Source organism: Heptranchias perlo, chromosome 12 (assembly GCF_035084215.1).
Source record: "Heptranchias perlo isolate sHepPer1 chromosome 12, sHepPer1.hap1, whole genome shotgun sequence".
In the NCBI taxonomy this organism is placed as follows: domain Eukaryota; kingdom Metazoa; phylum Chordata; class Chondrichthyes; order Hexanchiformes; family Hexanchidae; genus Heptranchias; species Heptranchias perlo.
The window spans coordinates 21416912-21435476 of record NC_090336.1 but is presented as its reverse complement, the minus strand read 5'-3'; the positions used below and the strand labels follow the sequence as shown (position 1 = coordinate 21435476).

The 18565-nt window shown below is 45.6% G+C and overlaps 1 protein-coding gene across 1 annotated transcript in view; it reads right to left on the bottom strand.

Annotated features, from left to right (window-relative positions):
* Positions 1-3397: 3397 nt before the first annotated feature.
* sigirr (single immunoglobulin and toll-interleukin 1 receptor (TIR) domain) overlaps positions 3398-18565 on the bottom strand; it is a 79540-nt gene continuing 64372 nt past the window's right edge. The window contains exons 4-10 of the mRNA XM_067993757.1: positions 17279-17409; positions 16451-16591; positions 14901-15044; positions 14037-14139; positions 11805-11955; positions 8546-8720; positions 3398-6510 (exon numbers count right to left, since the gene is read on the bottom strand). Coding sequence (XP_067849858.1) covers positions 6317-6510; positions 8546-8720; positions 11805-11955; positions 14037-14139; positions 14901-15044; positions 16451-16591; positions 17279-17409 — 1039 coding nt within the window. The 3' untranslated portion in view covers positions 3398-6316. The remainder of the gene's footprint in view (positions 6511-8545; positions 8721-11804; positions 11956-14036; positions 14140-14900; positions 15045-16450; positions 16592-17278; positions 17410-18565) is intronic.

Sequence of the window (18565 nt, the reverse complement as noted above, 5' to 3'; positions counted from 1 at the left end):
CCTACGTGGACCACAACAACTGGATCCTCCCCTTCTCACTCCAAGTTCTTCTCCACCCCTGAGGAGATGTCCTTAACCCTGGCACCGGGTAGGCAACATAGCCTTCGGGACTCATGCTCCTGGCTGCAGAGAACAGTGTCTATCCCCCTATCTATACTGTTGCCTACTACAACCACATTCGTTTTTACTCCCCACCCCACTTGAACGGCTTCCTATACCATGGTGCCGTGGTCAGTTTGCTCGTCCTCCCCGCAGTCCCCACACTTGTCCACAAGGGTTGCAAGAACCTCGAATCTATTGGACAAGTGCAGGGACTGAGGCTCCTGCAATGTTACCTCCTGGATCCCCGTACCTGCCTCACTCGCGGCCACACCCTTCTGTCCCTGACCACGTGTCAATTCTAAAGTATTTAATCCAAGGGGTGTGGCTGCCTCTTAGAGCAAAAGGTCCAGGTAGCTTTCTCCCTCCCTGATGTCTCGCAATGTCTGCAACTCGGACTCCAGCTCCTCAACTCTGAGCCGCAGTTCCTCAAGCTGCAGACACTTACCGTTGCTTTCTCAACCTGTCCAGCCACCTTCAAAGATTTGTGCACATGTACCCCAGGTGTCTCTGTTCCTGCACCCCCTTTAGAATTGTACCATTTAGTTCATATTGCCTCTCATTCTTCCTGCCAAAATGTATCACTTCACACTTCTCTGCGTTAAATTTCATCTGCCATGTGTCCGTCCATTCCACCAGCCTGTCTATATCCTCTTGAAGTCTATTACTATCCTCCTCACTGTTTACTACACTTACAAGTTTTGTGTCATCTGCAAATTTTGAAATTGTGCCCTATACACCCATGTCCAAGTCAGTACTCACAAGTGGGAGCAGGGGGGTCGTACAGGGCCATGGTTCCAGCAAGGAGTTTAGTTACCAGCTTGTTACAGCTAGATAGACATGCAGTGTGTAGAAGGTTAGAGGTGATAAAGTCCTGAATGCTGGAAATGCACAGCTGGTCAGTCAGCATCTGAAAAAGGTCAACACTGGGTGTCATCCTTCATTAGAATGGGTTCTTGTGCTGAGGGCTGTGGAGGGCACAGTGGTTTCTGTAAAGGGCAGAAGTGATGAACGATCGCACACTGATTTCATTTAGGTGCTGACGGATCTCTGCATTTCCAGTATTTTCTGGGTTTATGTGCAAATTGCACATGGAGCAGGGACTTTAAATATGATCCATATGCAAAACATTATATAAACACTACATATATTTCTCTTGCATCCACTTGTTTATATATGATGTACGCATCTTCATATGATCCATCTAAATGCTTGTTAGTTGTTGCATGTAACAATGTGAGGAGCAAAGTCTTAACTCAACCCGCCATACTTCCAGTAGTACCAGTATTACTGGTACTGGTGGTGATTACACTTTCATGGTTACAATCTTTATGTAAACTTTTTTCTGAATTCCCCTCCCTCTGTCCCTGCTGGGGTTTGGTTACATAGATGCTGGCACCTGTCTGGTACTGCATCTAATTAGCCAATTTTCATATGTGAGCTGAAACTGAGTATCAACAGGCTATTTAACCACCGAGAGCAACACATCTTTGCCTGATCCTGACCTCGCCTGACATCCATATGTCCAGCAGGGTTCACTAAGGCTAATTGTACACCTCCACCAGTGATCAAACCAGGGGCCTTCCCGGTCTTGTGGTTCACTGCCACACAAGATTTATTTCCGCACTGAGACATCAAGCAATCTGAAATAATGCATTTTGTTAAGGTATGTGTGTTGTGACACTTCTACGACCAATGAAAGCCAACCCACTGGGCTGGCACACCTATGCTAGTTAAGGATCTGCTCTGATGGTACAGGCTTCTTAACACACAAACAGTGGAATCGCACTCTGGATAGTGCATCTAAATGTATCGATTACTGCAGTCCACAAGGAGCTCTACATACAGACAAAGCAGAACTACCTCACCCTACCATAATGTGCATCTCACTAGCTTGCGGTACACAGCAGAGTAAGAGCAGTGAGGCTCTGACTGGGTATTATAGTACACACGTAAAAAATAAGAACTTATATTTATATAGCACCTTTCATAAACCTCAGGACATCCCAAAGCACTTCACAGCCAGGGAAGTATTTTAGAAGTGTCGTCACTGTTGTAATGTAGGGAAACGCAGCAGCCAATTTGCACATAGCAAGTTCCTACAAATAGCAATGTGATAATGACAAAGTAATCTGTTTCAGTGATGTTGTTTGAGGGGGTAAATATTGTCCAGGACACTAGCAGAACTTCTTCAAGTAGTACCATGGACTCTTTTACGTCCACCCTGAGAGGAAAGATTGGGCCGAGATTTAACATCTCATCTGCACCTCTGACAGTGCAGCACTCCCTCTGCGCTGAACTGTCAGCCTAGATTTTGTGCTCAAGTCTTTGGAAACAGAGGGGAAATGGAGACAGCAAATGAATATATAAATTCTACAAATTAAAACAAAACCAAGTTAATAAGAATAAAAAAAAGTTGTTCCTCTAGCCGGAGTAGCTCCCTCCATAGTCAGCAAGTTGTTACTAGAGGACTCCTAGTCCGATTTTAATCTGCTACTACTTCACCCCAAGTTGCCGTTCTTCATGTGTGAGCCTACACTGGGGACAGTGGTGATCAGGAGGGGTGGTGGGTGCAGCACAGCTGATTTTGCTCCTCTCCACCCATTCCCCAGTTGTGGGCACTGGATGGTGATCAGGAGCAGACGCTCTGGTTGACATTTCCTCGTCCTGCTAATTGCAGCATCAGTAGGTCCCACCCCAATTGATGATCAAGTAACTCAGCACAGATGGGGAATGGGCCCTCGACTCCTTTTACCAAGTGTGCCAGTCGGGGTGCTGCCGCCTTTCTCTATTGAATATCCGTGATCAGCCTGGACGCGGTTTCCTGAGAAGCTATTCCAGCAGTTTGAAGCCTGTCAGCATATGTAATGAATTTATTCAATGGTTCAATCAGTTTTATTGAAACTGCTTCCTGCAGGGACCTGTCCAGTCAGCCTCGGTATTTTACAGATATTAATGGATTTACTGAGGTTCCTGAGGACGTGCTGAAAAATGAAGGAGCTTCAGGTGTGGTCCTGCTGTGAAGTGAGTGAGTTTACTGCGCCTGTGAGCCCAGCCTCAACGGATCACTGTGACTTCTTCAGTTTTCCCTATTCGGCTCGATCAGCCAGAGGGCGAGGAGGTCCTCATTCATCGGCCTGAGCTATTTCCAATGCCTTATTCTGTAGCAACCTGTGAGTACCTTACCCCAATGTTTGACTTACTACCAGATGCACTAATCTGACTGTTAGTTAAATGGGTCTGTGTTTATGTAAGGGGGGAGAAAAATCTCAAATGAAATGAAATGATGAGAAGCAGATCTTGGCGGCTGCTGTTGCAGTGATTGTGTCTCTTTATTGGATGATGCTGCATGTGGGCGGCTCAGGAAACTGAATTATCCCGTCACAGTCATCACAACTTCCACAGAATTAAAATATCAATTATTTGAGTCGTGTAAATCCAGCATAGAAATTAGAATAAACAATTCAAACAAGCAGAAACTGCTGGCCAGTTAACAGCTGAGTAGGACAGGTTAAGTAGAATGGGCCTATACTCTCTGGAATTTAGAAGAATGAGAGGTGATCTCATTGAAACATGTAAGATTCTGTGGGGACTTGACACGGTAGATGCTGAGAGGTTGTTTCCCCTGGCTGGAGAGTCTAGAACTAGGGGGCATGGTCTCAGGATAAGGGGTCGGCCATTTAAGACTGAGATGAGGTGGAATTTCTTCACTCAGAGGGTTGTGAATCTTTGAAATTCTCTACCCCAGAGGGCTGTGGATGCTCAGTCATTGAATATATTCAAGGCTGAGATAGGTAGATTTTTGGACTCGAGGGGAATCAAGGGATATGGGGATCGGGCGGGAAAGTGGAGTTGAGGCCAAAGATCAGCCTTGATCTGATTGAATGGTGGAGCAGGCTCTGGTCACACACAATTTGTATATTCAGCAAGCGGAAGCCCTTTCTGTTCAGACAGTTTTGGCAATTTACTATAGGAGCTTGCAATTCAGGCCAGTGCCGTTGAGGTGAAAATGAAAAGACCCTGCTCCAAAAGCTTTTTTTCAATTCCAGCAATCACTCCTCAAAGTTTCAGGCTTCAATGTAAAGGACTTCCACCAGTCTTAGCTGATGCTGGCAACAGACATACATCTTTTAACTTGTGCCTCCTTTAACTTAATTAAGCTTTGTGCATTGGGGGGTGCTAGTTGTGAGGTTTAGGCCTTCCTCATTTTAATATATTATAGTATCCTCCCAGCAGCATCAGCGAGCACACACTGGGAAGGCCAGCGACCACGGCAGAAGCAATAGCGTAATCATTACTGGGCAGAAATCCAGTAGAAATAGGTACTGTTCTTGAATGTCCCTTAAAAAATGGCAATGTGCTCAAATACAGAATTCCCTGAAAGTGCGAGTATAGGTCGATAAAGCCATTTTAAAAAACAGCATTTTGGCCTTGATAAATAGAGGCATAGAGTACATGAGGAAAGAAGTAATGATAACTTTGTACAAAATATTATTTACATGACAGTTGGAAGCATTGTTAAAGGTACATTAAATTTGAGCATACTGCATAGATTCATCCAGCTGATACTAGGGATGGGAAAATAGTTATGAGAGACTTCACATACTTGGAAGTGATTTAATAGAGGCTTTTAAAACTGAAAGAACGGAAATTTCAATTTGCGTGGCTAAACCCTGAGAAATGAATCTACATAACATGCAGATGATGATCTCTGATGTCTTCTTCCAACATCCCAATAACAAATTGTTTTCACAACCACAAGGAACACTATCAGTGTGGAAAATCAATCCTTTCCTGAGGATGCTGAATCTTCCTTGAACAATTCCAGAGGTGCCAGTTGCCCTCTGGCACTTTGCCCAATATTAATGTGTAAGCCTAGAAGTGAGAACTTTGCAGACGATTCAACCATATAGGGATCACAGCCAATGGGATTCTCCCTTCACCTTAGTCTACGTTCCTTTCAACAGCAGTTGCTGAATAATAAGCAGAAGCAGCAACCCTGATTGATTTTTCCTTTTGCTACTTCAAGGGCGTTGAGGCCAATCATAGTAGTCCCCAAACCCAGAGCTGACCAGGATCAAAGCTTGATTCTGAAATTTTTGGTAAAACTCTTTGCAATTTGGTTAGAAGCGTCAGTGACCTCCTGATAAGCAACAGTTTATTCCTCGTAACGCTGGTTACTTCTGCTCAATTCACTCATTACTTCAATGCATTAAGCTGCATTAGTTTATCATTAATCAACCTCCAGTTCTATACAGCCTTGTTGAGCAATAGTTTAGGGCACAGAGCATCCCGAAGTTCCGACCTCAGTGCTTTCTAAAATTTGCCCTGTCCTGAAAGCTTCCAGCTCCAGAAATAGGAAGATGCTTCTGATCGTGGCCACAATCCTTCCCAGCAAGTGTGCCCCCCCCACTCAACAATGGTATTGTACACACCTTCCCTACTTGCCCAAAGATGTCACAGCACAGTATCTATGTGGTGGGGCTCAGGAATCCAACCTTTTCAGGTGTACGAAGGCAGTAACCAGCAAAGACAGTGAGACAGACAGGGAGAAGGCGACATGCAGAACGTCCCCATCCCTTTGAAACAGCAAGAACACCCACCCCACTGATCATCAATGACATCGGGTGATTAGGAGCAGTGTGAGGCCCACATCTTGCACAGTAGTGAAGTGAAACTCCTAATGTGACCACTAATCCTGAGGCTGGTGTTTGCTGTAGGGATGGAGCAGATTACTAAAAATATACCATCCCATCATTAGAATGTCTGGCCTGTTTCTCCAGCCATATATAGATTATTATATGTGAGAAAAAGTCAGACATTGTATATGTTAAAATAAACAATCAATTTTGTTTTAACATATACATAGCCTTCTTGTAAAAAAATTCCACATGTTTTAAATGGGCAGAATCCCAGCCATAAGCAGTCATAGGACTGAGATCCAGTCACGGAGTAGGTGATAATGCATCTTGCACACGAATGTCAGAAGTGAAAATTGTTAAATTTGTGGAATTGCTGGAGTCGTGGCAACATATCCCATAATTTTCTCACAAAACATGGGATACAAATGTATTCAGAAGGGGCTATGAACTGAAAATTTAACCAAATAAACAAGAGACTGTCGCTTGGTGGGGTTGGCATGGTGGAGATACAAGGTCGACAGCCATGGAGGGGCTCGGGAGGGTGGTTCACTGCTATGCACTGTGATCACCCACAGTCAGATATCTTCTTCAGTTACAAGGCAATAGAAATCTGTCCTTGTTCCATAATTTCGAGATCCCAGGTCTGCAATATCCACTTCATTTCTCTCTGTGTCCTCACAAGGAAGTTCCACTCTGGGATTGGTCTTTGGTGCGCTAGGAAGGGCTGATACAGGTGGGGGAGGGCCTTTGTAGATCGGTGCTCTCACTCCTAGGAAAAAGATAAAAACAGTCAGCACCAGCAGTATAGACTCTTGTTCCCTGTTTTGAGGGAAATTTCACACTTTTGGAAATTTGTCTTTCATGAAATCCTAATTGCACACACCATGGCTAGAAAAAAATGTTCAAAATTGAGAAATTAGGAGTAAGAAGGAAAGTCAGACAGACCTTTTCATCCAAAGGGTAAAAGAGTAGTGGAGTAAGCTCCCAGGGAGTGAGACTGAAACACAGTATAAATGGGTTCAAGAGATAAGTAGATTTAATTCTAGAGAGAGACAAGACTGAGGGATGTCACGAGAAGGCAGGTAGGAAGGAATAGGCTCGACGGCTTTTTCTCGTCCCGTGTTTTTACTGTAAATAACATACAAGACCATCCCTCTACATTCCAGTCATAATATGTGGAAAAATAACCCATGCCTCATGTAGAAGATGCCCATTAGTCACCCGAGGAATTAGGGGAAATGTTTGATTTTAATAAGACATTGACTGTTCCACACATACTGCCACCACTGTGCACAGACAGGAAACAGGAGACTGGGAGCCAGAGCCAGAGCCACGCAGGGGAATGGGAGACCAGCAAATGGAGAGGGGCGAGCAGGAGACTGGGAAATTCAGAGAGACACCATCAGGAGACTGGAAGCCTGAAGTTGGGGTGACCAAAAACCTGAAAGTTAGGGGAAGCAAGCTGGAGACTGGAAGCCAAAGAGACAGGCAAACAGGAAACCTGGAGAGAGGCGAGTAGGACAAAAGGAACCGGACGCCAGAGGGAAACAAGTGGGAGAAGGTGAGCCGCAGAGAAGGAGACAGCATTCAAGAGTCCGGAATTGACCGGAGAGCAGAAGCAAGCCAGAGCAGCTTGAGTGCACTCCCCAGAGTGAGCTACAATACTACCCACCCACCCCCCTCAATGATGACCCCCTATTTTCAACCCCCAAACCGTAACTTCAGTTTCTGGTCTCATGTACAAGTGCACAGTGCAGATAAGGTGCCCTGTTGCACTGAGTGTAGAGTCAGTTTGAATTAGTGATAAACTCCTCACCTCCACTCAAGCAGTGCACAGAATCAATATCTGTTTTCTGTTTGTGTGCAGAGTTGTGTCCTTAAGATTTGGGGACCTCAGTTTAAACAAAAAGGACTGACACTATGTAACATAATTACAGTCAAAACATTAACATTCAAAAATAAAAACAAAAAGTGCTGTAAATACACAGCTGGTTAGTTAAAATGTGTAAAAAGAAGAAAAAATAAATCAGGTTAACATTCTAGCTGTGCATTCTTCGCCATAACTGAAAATTGAAAGATAATCAAACCTTTTTCATGCAATTTTTGTTACTCCAGACTTGACTATGCCAATGCTATCCTGGCCAGCCTCACATTCTCCACCCTCTGTAAATTTCAGCTCATACTCTGCCACCTGTACCATGCCCCATTCTAAGTCCCACTCACCTATCACTCCTGCCCTTGCTAATCTACATTGGCTCCCAGTCCCTCAACAGCTCAAACTTAAAATTCTCATCCTTGTGTTTAAATTCTTTCATGACCTTGCCCCTCCTATATCTAACCTCCTTCAGCCCTACATTCCGCCCCTCCCCCCCTCTCCCCTCCCCACCTCTCCCCTCCCCCCCTCCAAAACTCGCCATTCCTCAGATTTTGGCCTCGTGCATCCCCTCCACTTTGTCCTACCATTAGTGGCCGTGCTTCCAGGCGTCTAGGCCCCACGCCTGGAATTTCCTCTCTATCCCCTCTGCCTTTAAAACCCACCTCTCTGACTAAGCTTTTGGTCACCCGGCCTAATAACTCCTACAATTCACAGGCTTCTAAAACCCAAGGTTGGTGTCAATTAATCACTTTTTTGATTTATCTAGTCTTTTGTTTTTTTCAACCATACTGGTGTCCTACATTATGGCTCTTCACTTCGGTTTATTCCTTGATCCGGAATGCCGAGTGGCAGATTACCGATTAATTTGAACATTTTATCAAATTACAAGTTTTGAGAGCTATTCTCTCAAATCAATCACGGCACTCACCCAGGTCCCCATCAGGGTCAGGGTCAGCTCTGCAGTCCAAGTAATCTGGGTTAAGGGTCAGCATAGGGTCCTTGTCGTCCTGGAGCCGAGTCTGGGGATCGGCCATGACACATCGGTGATGTTGCTTCCGAGGCAAAACCAATCGCAACTCTTTCCAGAATTCAGAGGAGGGGGTCTGTTAAACAAGCAACACGAGACTGTAAGGTAAGAATAGGAACTAAAGACCAGCCTTTCCAACTTTCCCCATCATGTAGGTCCAGATACATTATGTGCCCAGATCATTTCATAACCTCCTGCCCTGGTGTCAAGTCAATAGTTCTTAATCTGTTGAACCAAGAAACTAATTTAAGATGCAGCTGGATGCTAAGATGGAAAATTAGGTTCCTAGAAAAACAGGTTTCAGTAGGCTGAATGGCCTTTTCTCATCCTTAACTATTTCTTTTTTGAATGGTTCAAATGACCCTGCATTGACTTCGCTAGACAGATTGGGCCCATTGTGCAGCGCACCAGTCTTGCTTACCCAAGGCCACATTTGCTGTGCTGGGTGCCTGCCTGTCCCAGCATTCAAAGTTAACAGCTCTCAGTGGGAAGTAATTAACCCTTAGCTCTGTTCCCCAGTTTAGAATCTTCTCTCCATTTCTCCTTCGGTTCGACATGAAGAATTTACCCAGATCCACCCCTGACGTGAATCATGATTCCCTGTTGCAGACATCTACTTTACGAGAAGAAATTTAAGGGCCGATTCCCCTGTCAGGTGACAAAAGGTGTGGATGAGGGTTCCAGCGGTGGTGGGGGTGAGGTCAGGGCAGAGGTGTGCAGTGTTGCAAAGGTAGAAATAGGTGGTCTTGATTGTGGATGGAAAATGGAATTTGAAGTTCAAACAGGATAATGAAGCTGTGGTCAGGCATGGCAAGTCTGAGGAAGCAGCCAAGGAGCAGAATGGAATTGGGAATTAGGGGGAGGGAAGGAAGGAGGGAGTGAGGGAAGGAGAGAAGGAACTTGTGCTTATATTGCACCTTCCATGATCTCAGGGTGTCCCAAAGCACTTTACAGCCATTCAATTACTTTTGAAGTGAGGCCATTGTTTTGTTTTAATTCATTTTCCAGATGGAGGTGTCACTGGCAAGGTTGACCTTTATTGCCCATCCATAGTTGCCCTGAGGTGGTGGTGGTGATAAAGGTTCTCCCACAGTGCTGTTAGGTAGAGTGTTCCAGGATTTTGACCCAGCGAAGATGAAGGAACGCCGATATATGTCCAAGTCAGGATGTTGTGAGACGTAGAGGTGATGGTGTTCCCATGCACCTGCTGCCTTTGTCCTTCTACGTGGTGGTCGTCGCAGATCTGGGAGGTACTGCCAAAGGAGCCTAGGTGAGTCCTGCAATGCATCCTGTAGACAGTATTCACTGCAGCCACAGTACACTGGTGACAAGGGGGCGGATGTTTAGGGTAGTGGATGAGGTCCCAATTTGGTGAACTGCTTAGCCCTGGATGGTATCAGGCTTCTTGAATGTTGCTGCAGCTGCAACCATTCAGGCAAGTGGTCAGTACTCCATAACACTTCTAACTTGTGCCTTGTAGGTGATGGAGAGGCTTTGAGGAGTCAGGTGAGTCACTTGCCGCAGACAACTTAGCCTCTGACCTGGCCAAGGCATTAATGTGATTGGTTCAGTTGAGTTTCTGGTCAATGGCGACCCCCCAGGGTGTTGATTGTCGGGGGCTCGGCGATAGCAATGCCATTATAGTCAAGATAAGGTGGTTAGACTCTGTCTTGTTGGAGATGGTTATTGCCTGACAGTTGTGTGGTGTGAATGTTTCTTGCCACTTATCATCCCAAGCCTGGATGTTGTCCAGGTCTTGCTGCATGTGGGCATGGACTGCTTCATTATCTGAGGAATTGCGAATGGAGCTGAATACTGTGCAATCATCAGTAAACAACCCATTTATGACTTTATGATGGAGGGAAGGTTGTTGATGAAGCAGCTGAAGATGGTTGGGCCTAGAATGCTGCCCTGAGGAACTTCTGCAGCAATGTCCTGGGGCTGACAATGATTGGCCTCCAACAACCACTACCATCTTCCTTTGTTGCAGGTATGACTCCAGCTACTGGATAGTTTTCTCCCTGATTCCCACCAACTTCAGTTTTACTAGGGCTCCTCGGTAACACAATCTGTCAAATATTTGATGTCAAGAGCAGTCACTCTCAACACACCTCTGGAATCAGCTCGTGTGTCCATGTTTGAACCAAGGCTGTAACAAGGTCTGGAGCCGAGTGGGGAGCAGGTCATTGGTGAGTAAGTGCCGCTTGATAGCGCTGTTGATGACTCCTTCCGTCACTATGTTGACGATTAGGAGTAGGCTGATAGGGCTATAATTGGCCAGTTTAGATTTGCCCTGCTTTTTGTAGACAGTTCATACCAGGGCTATTTTCTACATTGTCGGGTAGATTCCACACTGGAACAGCTTGGCTATGGCGCAACTAGTTCTGGAGCACAGGTCTTCAGCACTACAGCCGGGATGTTGTTGGGGCCTGTAGCCTTTGCTGTGTCCAGTGCACTAGGCAGTTTCTTGATATCACGTGGAGTGAATTGAACTGGCTGAAGACTGGTATCTGTGATGGTGGGGACCTCAGAAAGAGTCCGAGAAGAATCAGCCACTTGGCACTACTGGCTGAAGATAGCTGCCAACGTTCAGCCTTGTCTTTTGCACTCGTGTTGGGCTCCGCCATCAATGAGGATGGGAATGTTCAAGGAGCCTGCGCCACCCATTAGTTGCTTAATTGTCCACCACTATTTATGACTGGCTGTGGTAGGGCTGCAGACTTTGACCTGATTCGTTAGACGTAGGATCGCTTAGCATTCTGCTTTCATGTAGTAGCTTTGCCAGGTTGGCACCTCATTTCCAGATATACCTGGTGCTGCTCCTCATGGAACCAGGGTTGGTCATCTGGCTTGATGGTGATGGAGGAGTGAAGGATATGCAAGGCTATGACGCCAATGTTGAGGACTCCCAGGGCCACTCCCCAACTGCATACCACTGTGCTCCCACCCCATTTCTCCTCTGTTTCAGCATGAAGAATTTACCCAAATCCACCCCATCAGTGACTGCACTACCAGAGAAAAGATTAATCATTATCACTTTCTGTGTGCTAGTGTATAAGTTCTATAATCTAGGCCCCTGGATGTACAGAGTAGAGGCTTTAAAGTTCTTCCATTTGGTCAGGTTTTAGTTGCAATTAGCTTGGATGTTCAATTACCGTACCACTGATGTGGAGGTCCAGAATAGGAGAATGATGTTTTTCCTCTGTGCTTTGAGCAGTTGAATGGCGGAGTGAGACAGCTCCCTGCATTGGTTTTCGAAAATGACAAAGATGGGCCTCCTGGAGAGATCCAACAGTTGCCATAGAGCTTCTCTGCAAAAGGCAAGGTATACCTGTCAGAATAATGAACTAATCAAACATACATCCACCTACAACGCAAATCAGCAGGGTCCACACCAACCAGTCAAGGCCTTTCTTTCATCTAACATGGCCAACTCGAGGTCTTGCAGCACCCTGACCATACCTGGACTTGGCCTCAGACATAATCCATACTGACCACTCCAGGCTTTAGCTGTTGCTAAAACCTTGATCACACCGAAAATTAACTGCACGAGGCCTTAGCCACACCCAACACTGGCTACTTCAAGCCTTTACTGAATCCAACACCAGCCACATCAGACAAGGCCTAAGCCACACCCAACCTAGTTCATTTCTTCCATTACATAAATTCACTGATTCCCTGCAAACGTAAAACCTGATTATGTACATCCTTCTCTCCATTACATACACATTCATCCCCTGTACATGCAAAACTTAATTGCATACTCCACTGACCCTTATTATGTACATCTACTCTAGAATCTAACCTTTACTCTCTGCAGGATGGCATATTATAAAGCACCCCATACACCCCATCTATTAGGGACACCTCATTACGTATAACTATCTCACACGTAAATCCCCATAGTATATAGCCACTCCTTGTATCCTTAACACTATCATATATATAAGCCTGCAAATAAACACTTAAGGCCAAACACATGCTCTCAAGTAACAAAATACAGAACAACACCATGAGGATCTAGGAGATACTTCAGGGAGCAGCAGAATTTCTTTACAATGGCTGAATGGGTAAACACACTGCTTGATGTGGTACTGATCCAAACAAATTGGGAAGGTTTCAGGTTCAACCCATCATCTGTTTTGTTTTGATTTAACTTATCTCATCCAGGACAGGAGCAGTCACAGCCCGACAACTGTCCTCAGAGGACCCTTCCAGTATACAGCCCACACGACAGACAAGGCACTCGATTTTGCAGAAACAACTGCAGAATTTCTCCCCAAGCAGTTTCTCCCCTTGTTTTCCTTCCCGAGTTTTGTCTGTTGTAACTGTATTGGAAACAATCCCTGGTGAACCCAGTCCCTAATGTTTTGAGTCAGATTGGTGTCGGCTGACACGCATTTACTACTCCCCATTGATAACCCTACTGATCTGAGCTCCTTGATTAAGTGGCTTTGCAGAAGCTGTATGCAAAATGGGTTTCAAAATCAGATGGCTTTGCAGAAGCTAAACCTTTAATGTTCTGCGGAGTGACTGTTCTAAATGTTTATAGTGCTGCTATTTACAAACTGCATCCCCTATTATGGCAAATGCAACATCAGCATTAAACTCTTCCAGTTTAACATTACTACGGTGCATCTCCTAGTTTGTTTAATGTGCCAGTTAGTCGAGTGCACATTGTTAAATGTAACATTACCCTGGTTATGGTATCTGTGAACAAGCGCTGGGTTCACCAGTACTTTAAACACAGTGGGAGATACAGTGCTGTAATTTTAATCTCTAAAGTGCAACTGGAAAAGTCAGTTTAAACAGCACCAACATGGGTATAACTATGGGAGTCCTTAAACAAAAAAGCCAACAGTTTAGATAATTGCCACTTAACACCTAATTGGTGAAAAGTTAGACAAGTAATGCGTTAGTTGGCAGCTATTATTGTAGACAGTTGAGCATGGATGACACTGAGGCAGAGCACTTTTAAAAAAAACAGTTCAAGGTGCCCAGTTTTTCTATACACCGTGTCCTACATACAGTATTTTAAAATATTTATTATTTTGAAGGGTATTTCAAAAATAATTATTATATTGAGGAGATTCATATGCCGCAAACTTCACAAAGAATTGATTTCCTCATGTTGTAGAAATTGTCCCGAGATGCCACAGAATTCCAGGGATCCTGGTGATAGGCCAGTGGCCAGACCACTCACAGCCTGTGTCTCACTCAACCTGAACATATAACTCTGCTGGAGATCCAGTCGGCATAACACGTTAAATCCATCACTGATTTATATGGTGACCACGAGTCCTGTATACATTTTTTTGTTAAATGTCTGTACAGGATACGTCACCCTCCTTCACCCCCTAACCACTTCTTAGCTGAGTCGTGGGGGAGATACCTAAAGTTCAGCCTGCACCAGTCTTGCTCCAGGTATGCCTTGGACAGCACCACAATCAGACGGCGGCAGCGACTGATGTTCATTATCAGCTCTGCAGAGGGCTCTAGATCAAGAGAGAAACAGTAGTCAGTGGTAAGCTAGTAAAGAAGCTGAAGAAGTGCTGGATTACAATGACTAGTTCAACCATTAAACTTCACTGCAAGAAGATTTTATTCAAATAAAATTATGAGCCAACTATATGGATTCAGACGAATACTAGTACTGATTCAGTGCAGATTCTCTTCTTCCATACTCACACTAACAGCTGAGCTTGGGTTTTAAAAGCCTTTAGGTTGTAGAGGGAACTAAAGACTGAGGAAAACTGGGAGCTCCAGGATGACTCAGTTGGTAAAGGCAGCTTGTAATAGCCAGGCAGACCAAACAGTCCTAGGTTTGAGCCTCAGTTTGTGTTGGTTAGCTCACCTCAGCCTTGGACAAGGTAAGGACATTACTGTGGTCTGAATACTCCTGTGAGAGGGACAGGGGAACTCAGCCAAGGTTCCTGCTCCTGAACATTATCCAATGACTGCTGCTGGAACATGTCAGGACAGGACAGGATTGTACTCAACCGTGATGATCCCCACTGTCAAGTTGCCTGCTGATGCTCACTGTCCAGGTCCACACATCAAGAATGGCCACTCGGGTGAGATACAGGTAGCCGGTGGCACCAAATGGAATTGTATCCCAGCAAGAGTCAGTGGTTTTAGGAGAGGACAGCACTGCCCTCTGGACCCTGCAGCCCACGAGTGAAGGGATGCGTCAGATAGCGATGGTGCTTTAGGTCCGACAGCTTAGGTCTCCCGACCAGTGCAAAGGGAGAGGTACCTGATCCCGGCAGGATGTCACGATCATCCAGGTGTAGCTTGTATCCATATCGGTTCTCCAGGTGTGGCTTCAGGATGAAATTGACAAATTTGCGGTCGTCGTCAGCAGACAAGTAGGAAACGTAAGCATCGTACAACTTCCCATCTGGGAAGAGAAAAATCATTAAAAAATAAGAGCAATTAACATCCCAGCACTCCCGATGAAACACATTCACGGAATGGAAAACTTTGAATAATTTTCACAGGTCATCACCTGCCAGTCTCCTTACCACATGCAGATAGGGTCAGTCCAATACTAGTCTCTCACCAAACAAGGTGCCAGCCAGACATGAAAAGCCACTCACTGAACCTACATAACACACTGCTCATAGGTACAACTATCTGACCAACACACACCTGTTACATAAAACGCACTCTCAGGTATCCATTATTCTTTATAGAACAATCAAACCCTTTGATTAGATTCCAGCCTGTAACCCATTCCAAGTAGGCATCTTTATTTAAATCTAAATTATCCAAACCCTTGATTAGATCCATTATTCTATAGGGAAAAATTCACTGATTCCACACTTCCAGTGGAGAGCAGTGTTTGAAAGGAGTGCGGGGTTGGAGTCTAGGGTCTACAGTGTGACAGCTCTATCTCCAACCCAAACCCCCTTCGAGTACTGCTCCCCACAGGGAGCATAAGATTAGTGAATTTGCCCTCATGTGTAAACCATCTGAACCCTCAAAGAAACGCTGCCCTGTAAGTCACTCTTCAGTATTCATTATTCTGCATATAAACCATCTGAACTCTTCCATCCTATAACTCATTCCTGGCTATCCATTATTTCAAAAATAAACTGTCTCAAACCCTCCATCAGACTCACTCTCGTACCCATATTGTGAAGAGCACTTTCTTTTATTTCTCTTACTTTTGAGCCAGGTTTATAAGCAGTGGTCCTCGATGTGTGAAAACATTTACAGAAGGCTGGGGAGTTAAGGTACTGTGAATAATGGTGCACTGAGACATGATAGGAATACGATTACAAGCCTGACTGCACGTTTCCAGCTTCTCTGTGGGTTAATGCATTGCTGGGTGTGGTACTGAGCCACACAGACCACGAAGGTCCCAGATTCAGTTCCTGATCATACGGTGCTAACTGATCTCAGTTGGGGCACTATAACTGGCTTCAGTGACCTGGGCTAGGGGGAGGAAAACTGACCCAGAGTTCCTGATCACTATCCAGTGACTCCTGCTAGAATGTGCATTTGTGAACTTTGTAAGGGCTGGATGGGGTTTGGCTGTTATGACACCACAGTAAGGTTCACACATGAAGAACGGCCGTTTAGGTGAAGAAACTTGAGGTGGCTAACATATCCCAGCAAGAGTTAGTGTCTGCAGAAGAGGAGGGGAGAACATTGGGCAGCTGGTAAGAAACAGAAAACATAGTTTGAGGACTTTTTTCAAATCATCTACCCGGAGTTTCACAGAGGGGCTGTTGATGGGTTCGGCATCTGTTATTGAGCTTTCGGCTGTCAAAACGAACACCCCGAGGAAACATCACCTACCATTGACTTCAAACTCTCCGTATTTGTTTCTGTACCAGAGCCGCAGGTCCAGTCGGCACTTCACATACAGCAATCCGGCCAGGAGCAATGCAAAGAGCACCAGGAGAGCACCCAGTACCGCTGGCACATGGCTGGCATTGTCTGCAAACCAGGGGAAAGACAGTAAATAACAGGTCACACAGCACCCTGGCACAGACTAACCAAGAGAAACACAGAGTAACAAGCCATGCAACATCCCCAGCACAGACTAATTAGGTAAAACAGAGAGTAATAATCATCCAGCTAACACATATTATAACTATGAGAAACACACAGCAACAGGTCATACAGCATCACAACATAGAACGTAACCGGAGCAATAACAGTAGTCACGTCTCAGTGCAAGGTCAAAGGAACGGCAAACAGTGGAAGAGGATTAAAATCTTGACCCAACAGCAACCTTACTCTGTTGGATGGGGATCAATTGCCTTTGGGCTACCCGGGGTCCTCATTTCTCAACCTACTCAGAATGAAATGCTTTGCTGCTCTGCAAGTACTGACATCTAATAGCAGCAGCTCCATTTTTTTTTTTAAAAAGTCTTACTGTTAGTAAATTTTTGCTGATCAAGTTGAGGGATGCAAGTGCCGACAAATGGGCCACTTTCCATCCCAGGCGCTCAGTGTTAGCATCAAGCACTCCCAAGTCTGGTCAAGTACAGTTAAAGCTCCTCTACTCTGCCCCAACAATGTGCTTAAGAGGAGCAAAACAAGAGGATCCACCTCTATCAATAAGAAAAGTCTTGGCATTTACTGCTAGCACTTGCCACAGTCAGGCAGTGCTTGACTCACTTTCTCTTTGTAACGTGAAGGTCGCCGTTTCCTTCCTTATGAGACAGGAGAAGGTTCCGTAGTCATCCTCGTCAGTCACGCTGACGTTCAGAAGGCTGGAGAGAAACTTCTCCGAAGCATCATTATTAAACCTGACGAACAAGGATGGAAGGGATTCAGTGACGTTATCCAACAATGCAGACAAGTCCAATATCACAGTTTTGCAGCTCTTCTCATCCCCAGCAGCACAGCCCAGTTTGACCCACTACAACAGAGTCATATCCTGCCTCCAGCATTACCACATGATAACTGCTCTCCTTCCATGTTCCCAAATCATCCATGTGTATAATTACTTCATTTTGTGCCAACCTTGGCTCACTGGTAGAACTCTCGCCTCGAGTTAGAAGGTTGTGGGTTCAAGCCCACCCCAGGACTTGAGCATATGCTTCAGTGCAGCACTGAGGGAGTGCTGCATTGTTGGATGTACTGTCTTTCGAATGAGATGTTAAACCAAGGCCTTGTCCACTCTCTCAGTGAACATGAGAGTTTCCATGGCATTATTTGAAGAGCAGCAAAATTCTCCCGGTGTCCTGGCTAACATTTATCAACCAGCTCCACCAAAACAGATTATCTGGCCATTTATTTTTATTGTTGTCTAAGGGACTTTGCTGCCTGCAAATTGGCTGTCGTGTTTGCCTACATAAAAACAATGACTTCATTTCAAAAATAATTCAAAGGCTGTGAAGCGCTTTGGGACAGTGTCCTGTTTCACCCTCAGCCAAGCTTCAAAATCCATCATCAAGACCTGTGTCCACCTTTGCAACAGTGCTCACCTCTGCCCCTACCTCACCCCCACCACCCCTGGAACCCTAATCTACACCTCTGCCCCTACCTCACACCCCCACCACCCCTGGAACCCTAATCTACACCTCTGCCCCTACCTCACACCCCCACCACCCCTGGAACCCTAATCCACACCTCTGCCCCTACCTCACACCCCCACCACCCCTGGAACCCTAATCCACACCTCTGCCCCTACCTCTCACCCCCACCACTCCTGGAACCCTAATCCACATCTCTGCCCCTACCTCACCCCCACCACCCCTGCAACCCTAATCCACACCTCTGCCCCTACCTCACACCCACCACCCCTGGAACCCTAATCTACACCTCTGCCCCTACCTCACCCCCACCACCCCTGGAACCCTAATCCACACCTCTGCCCCTACCTCACCCCCACCACCCCTGCAACCCTAATCCACACCTCTGCCCCTACCTCGCCCCCACCACCCCTGGAACCCTAATCCA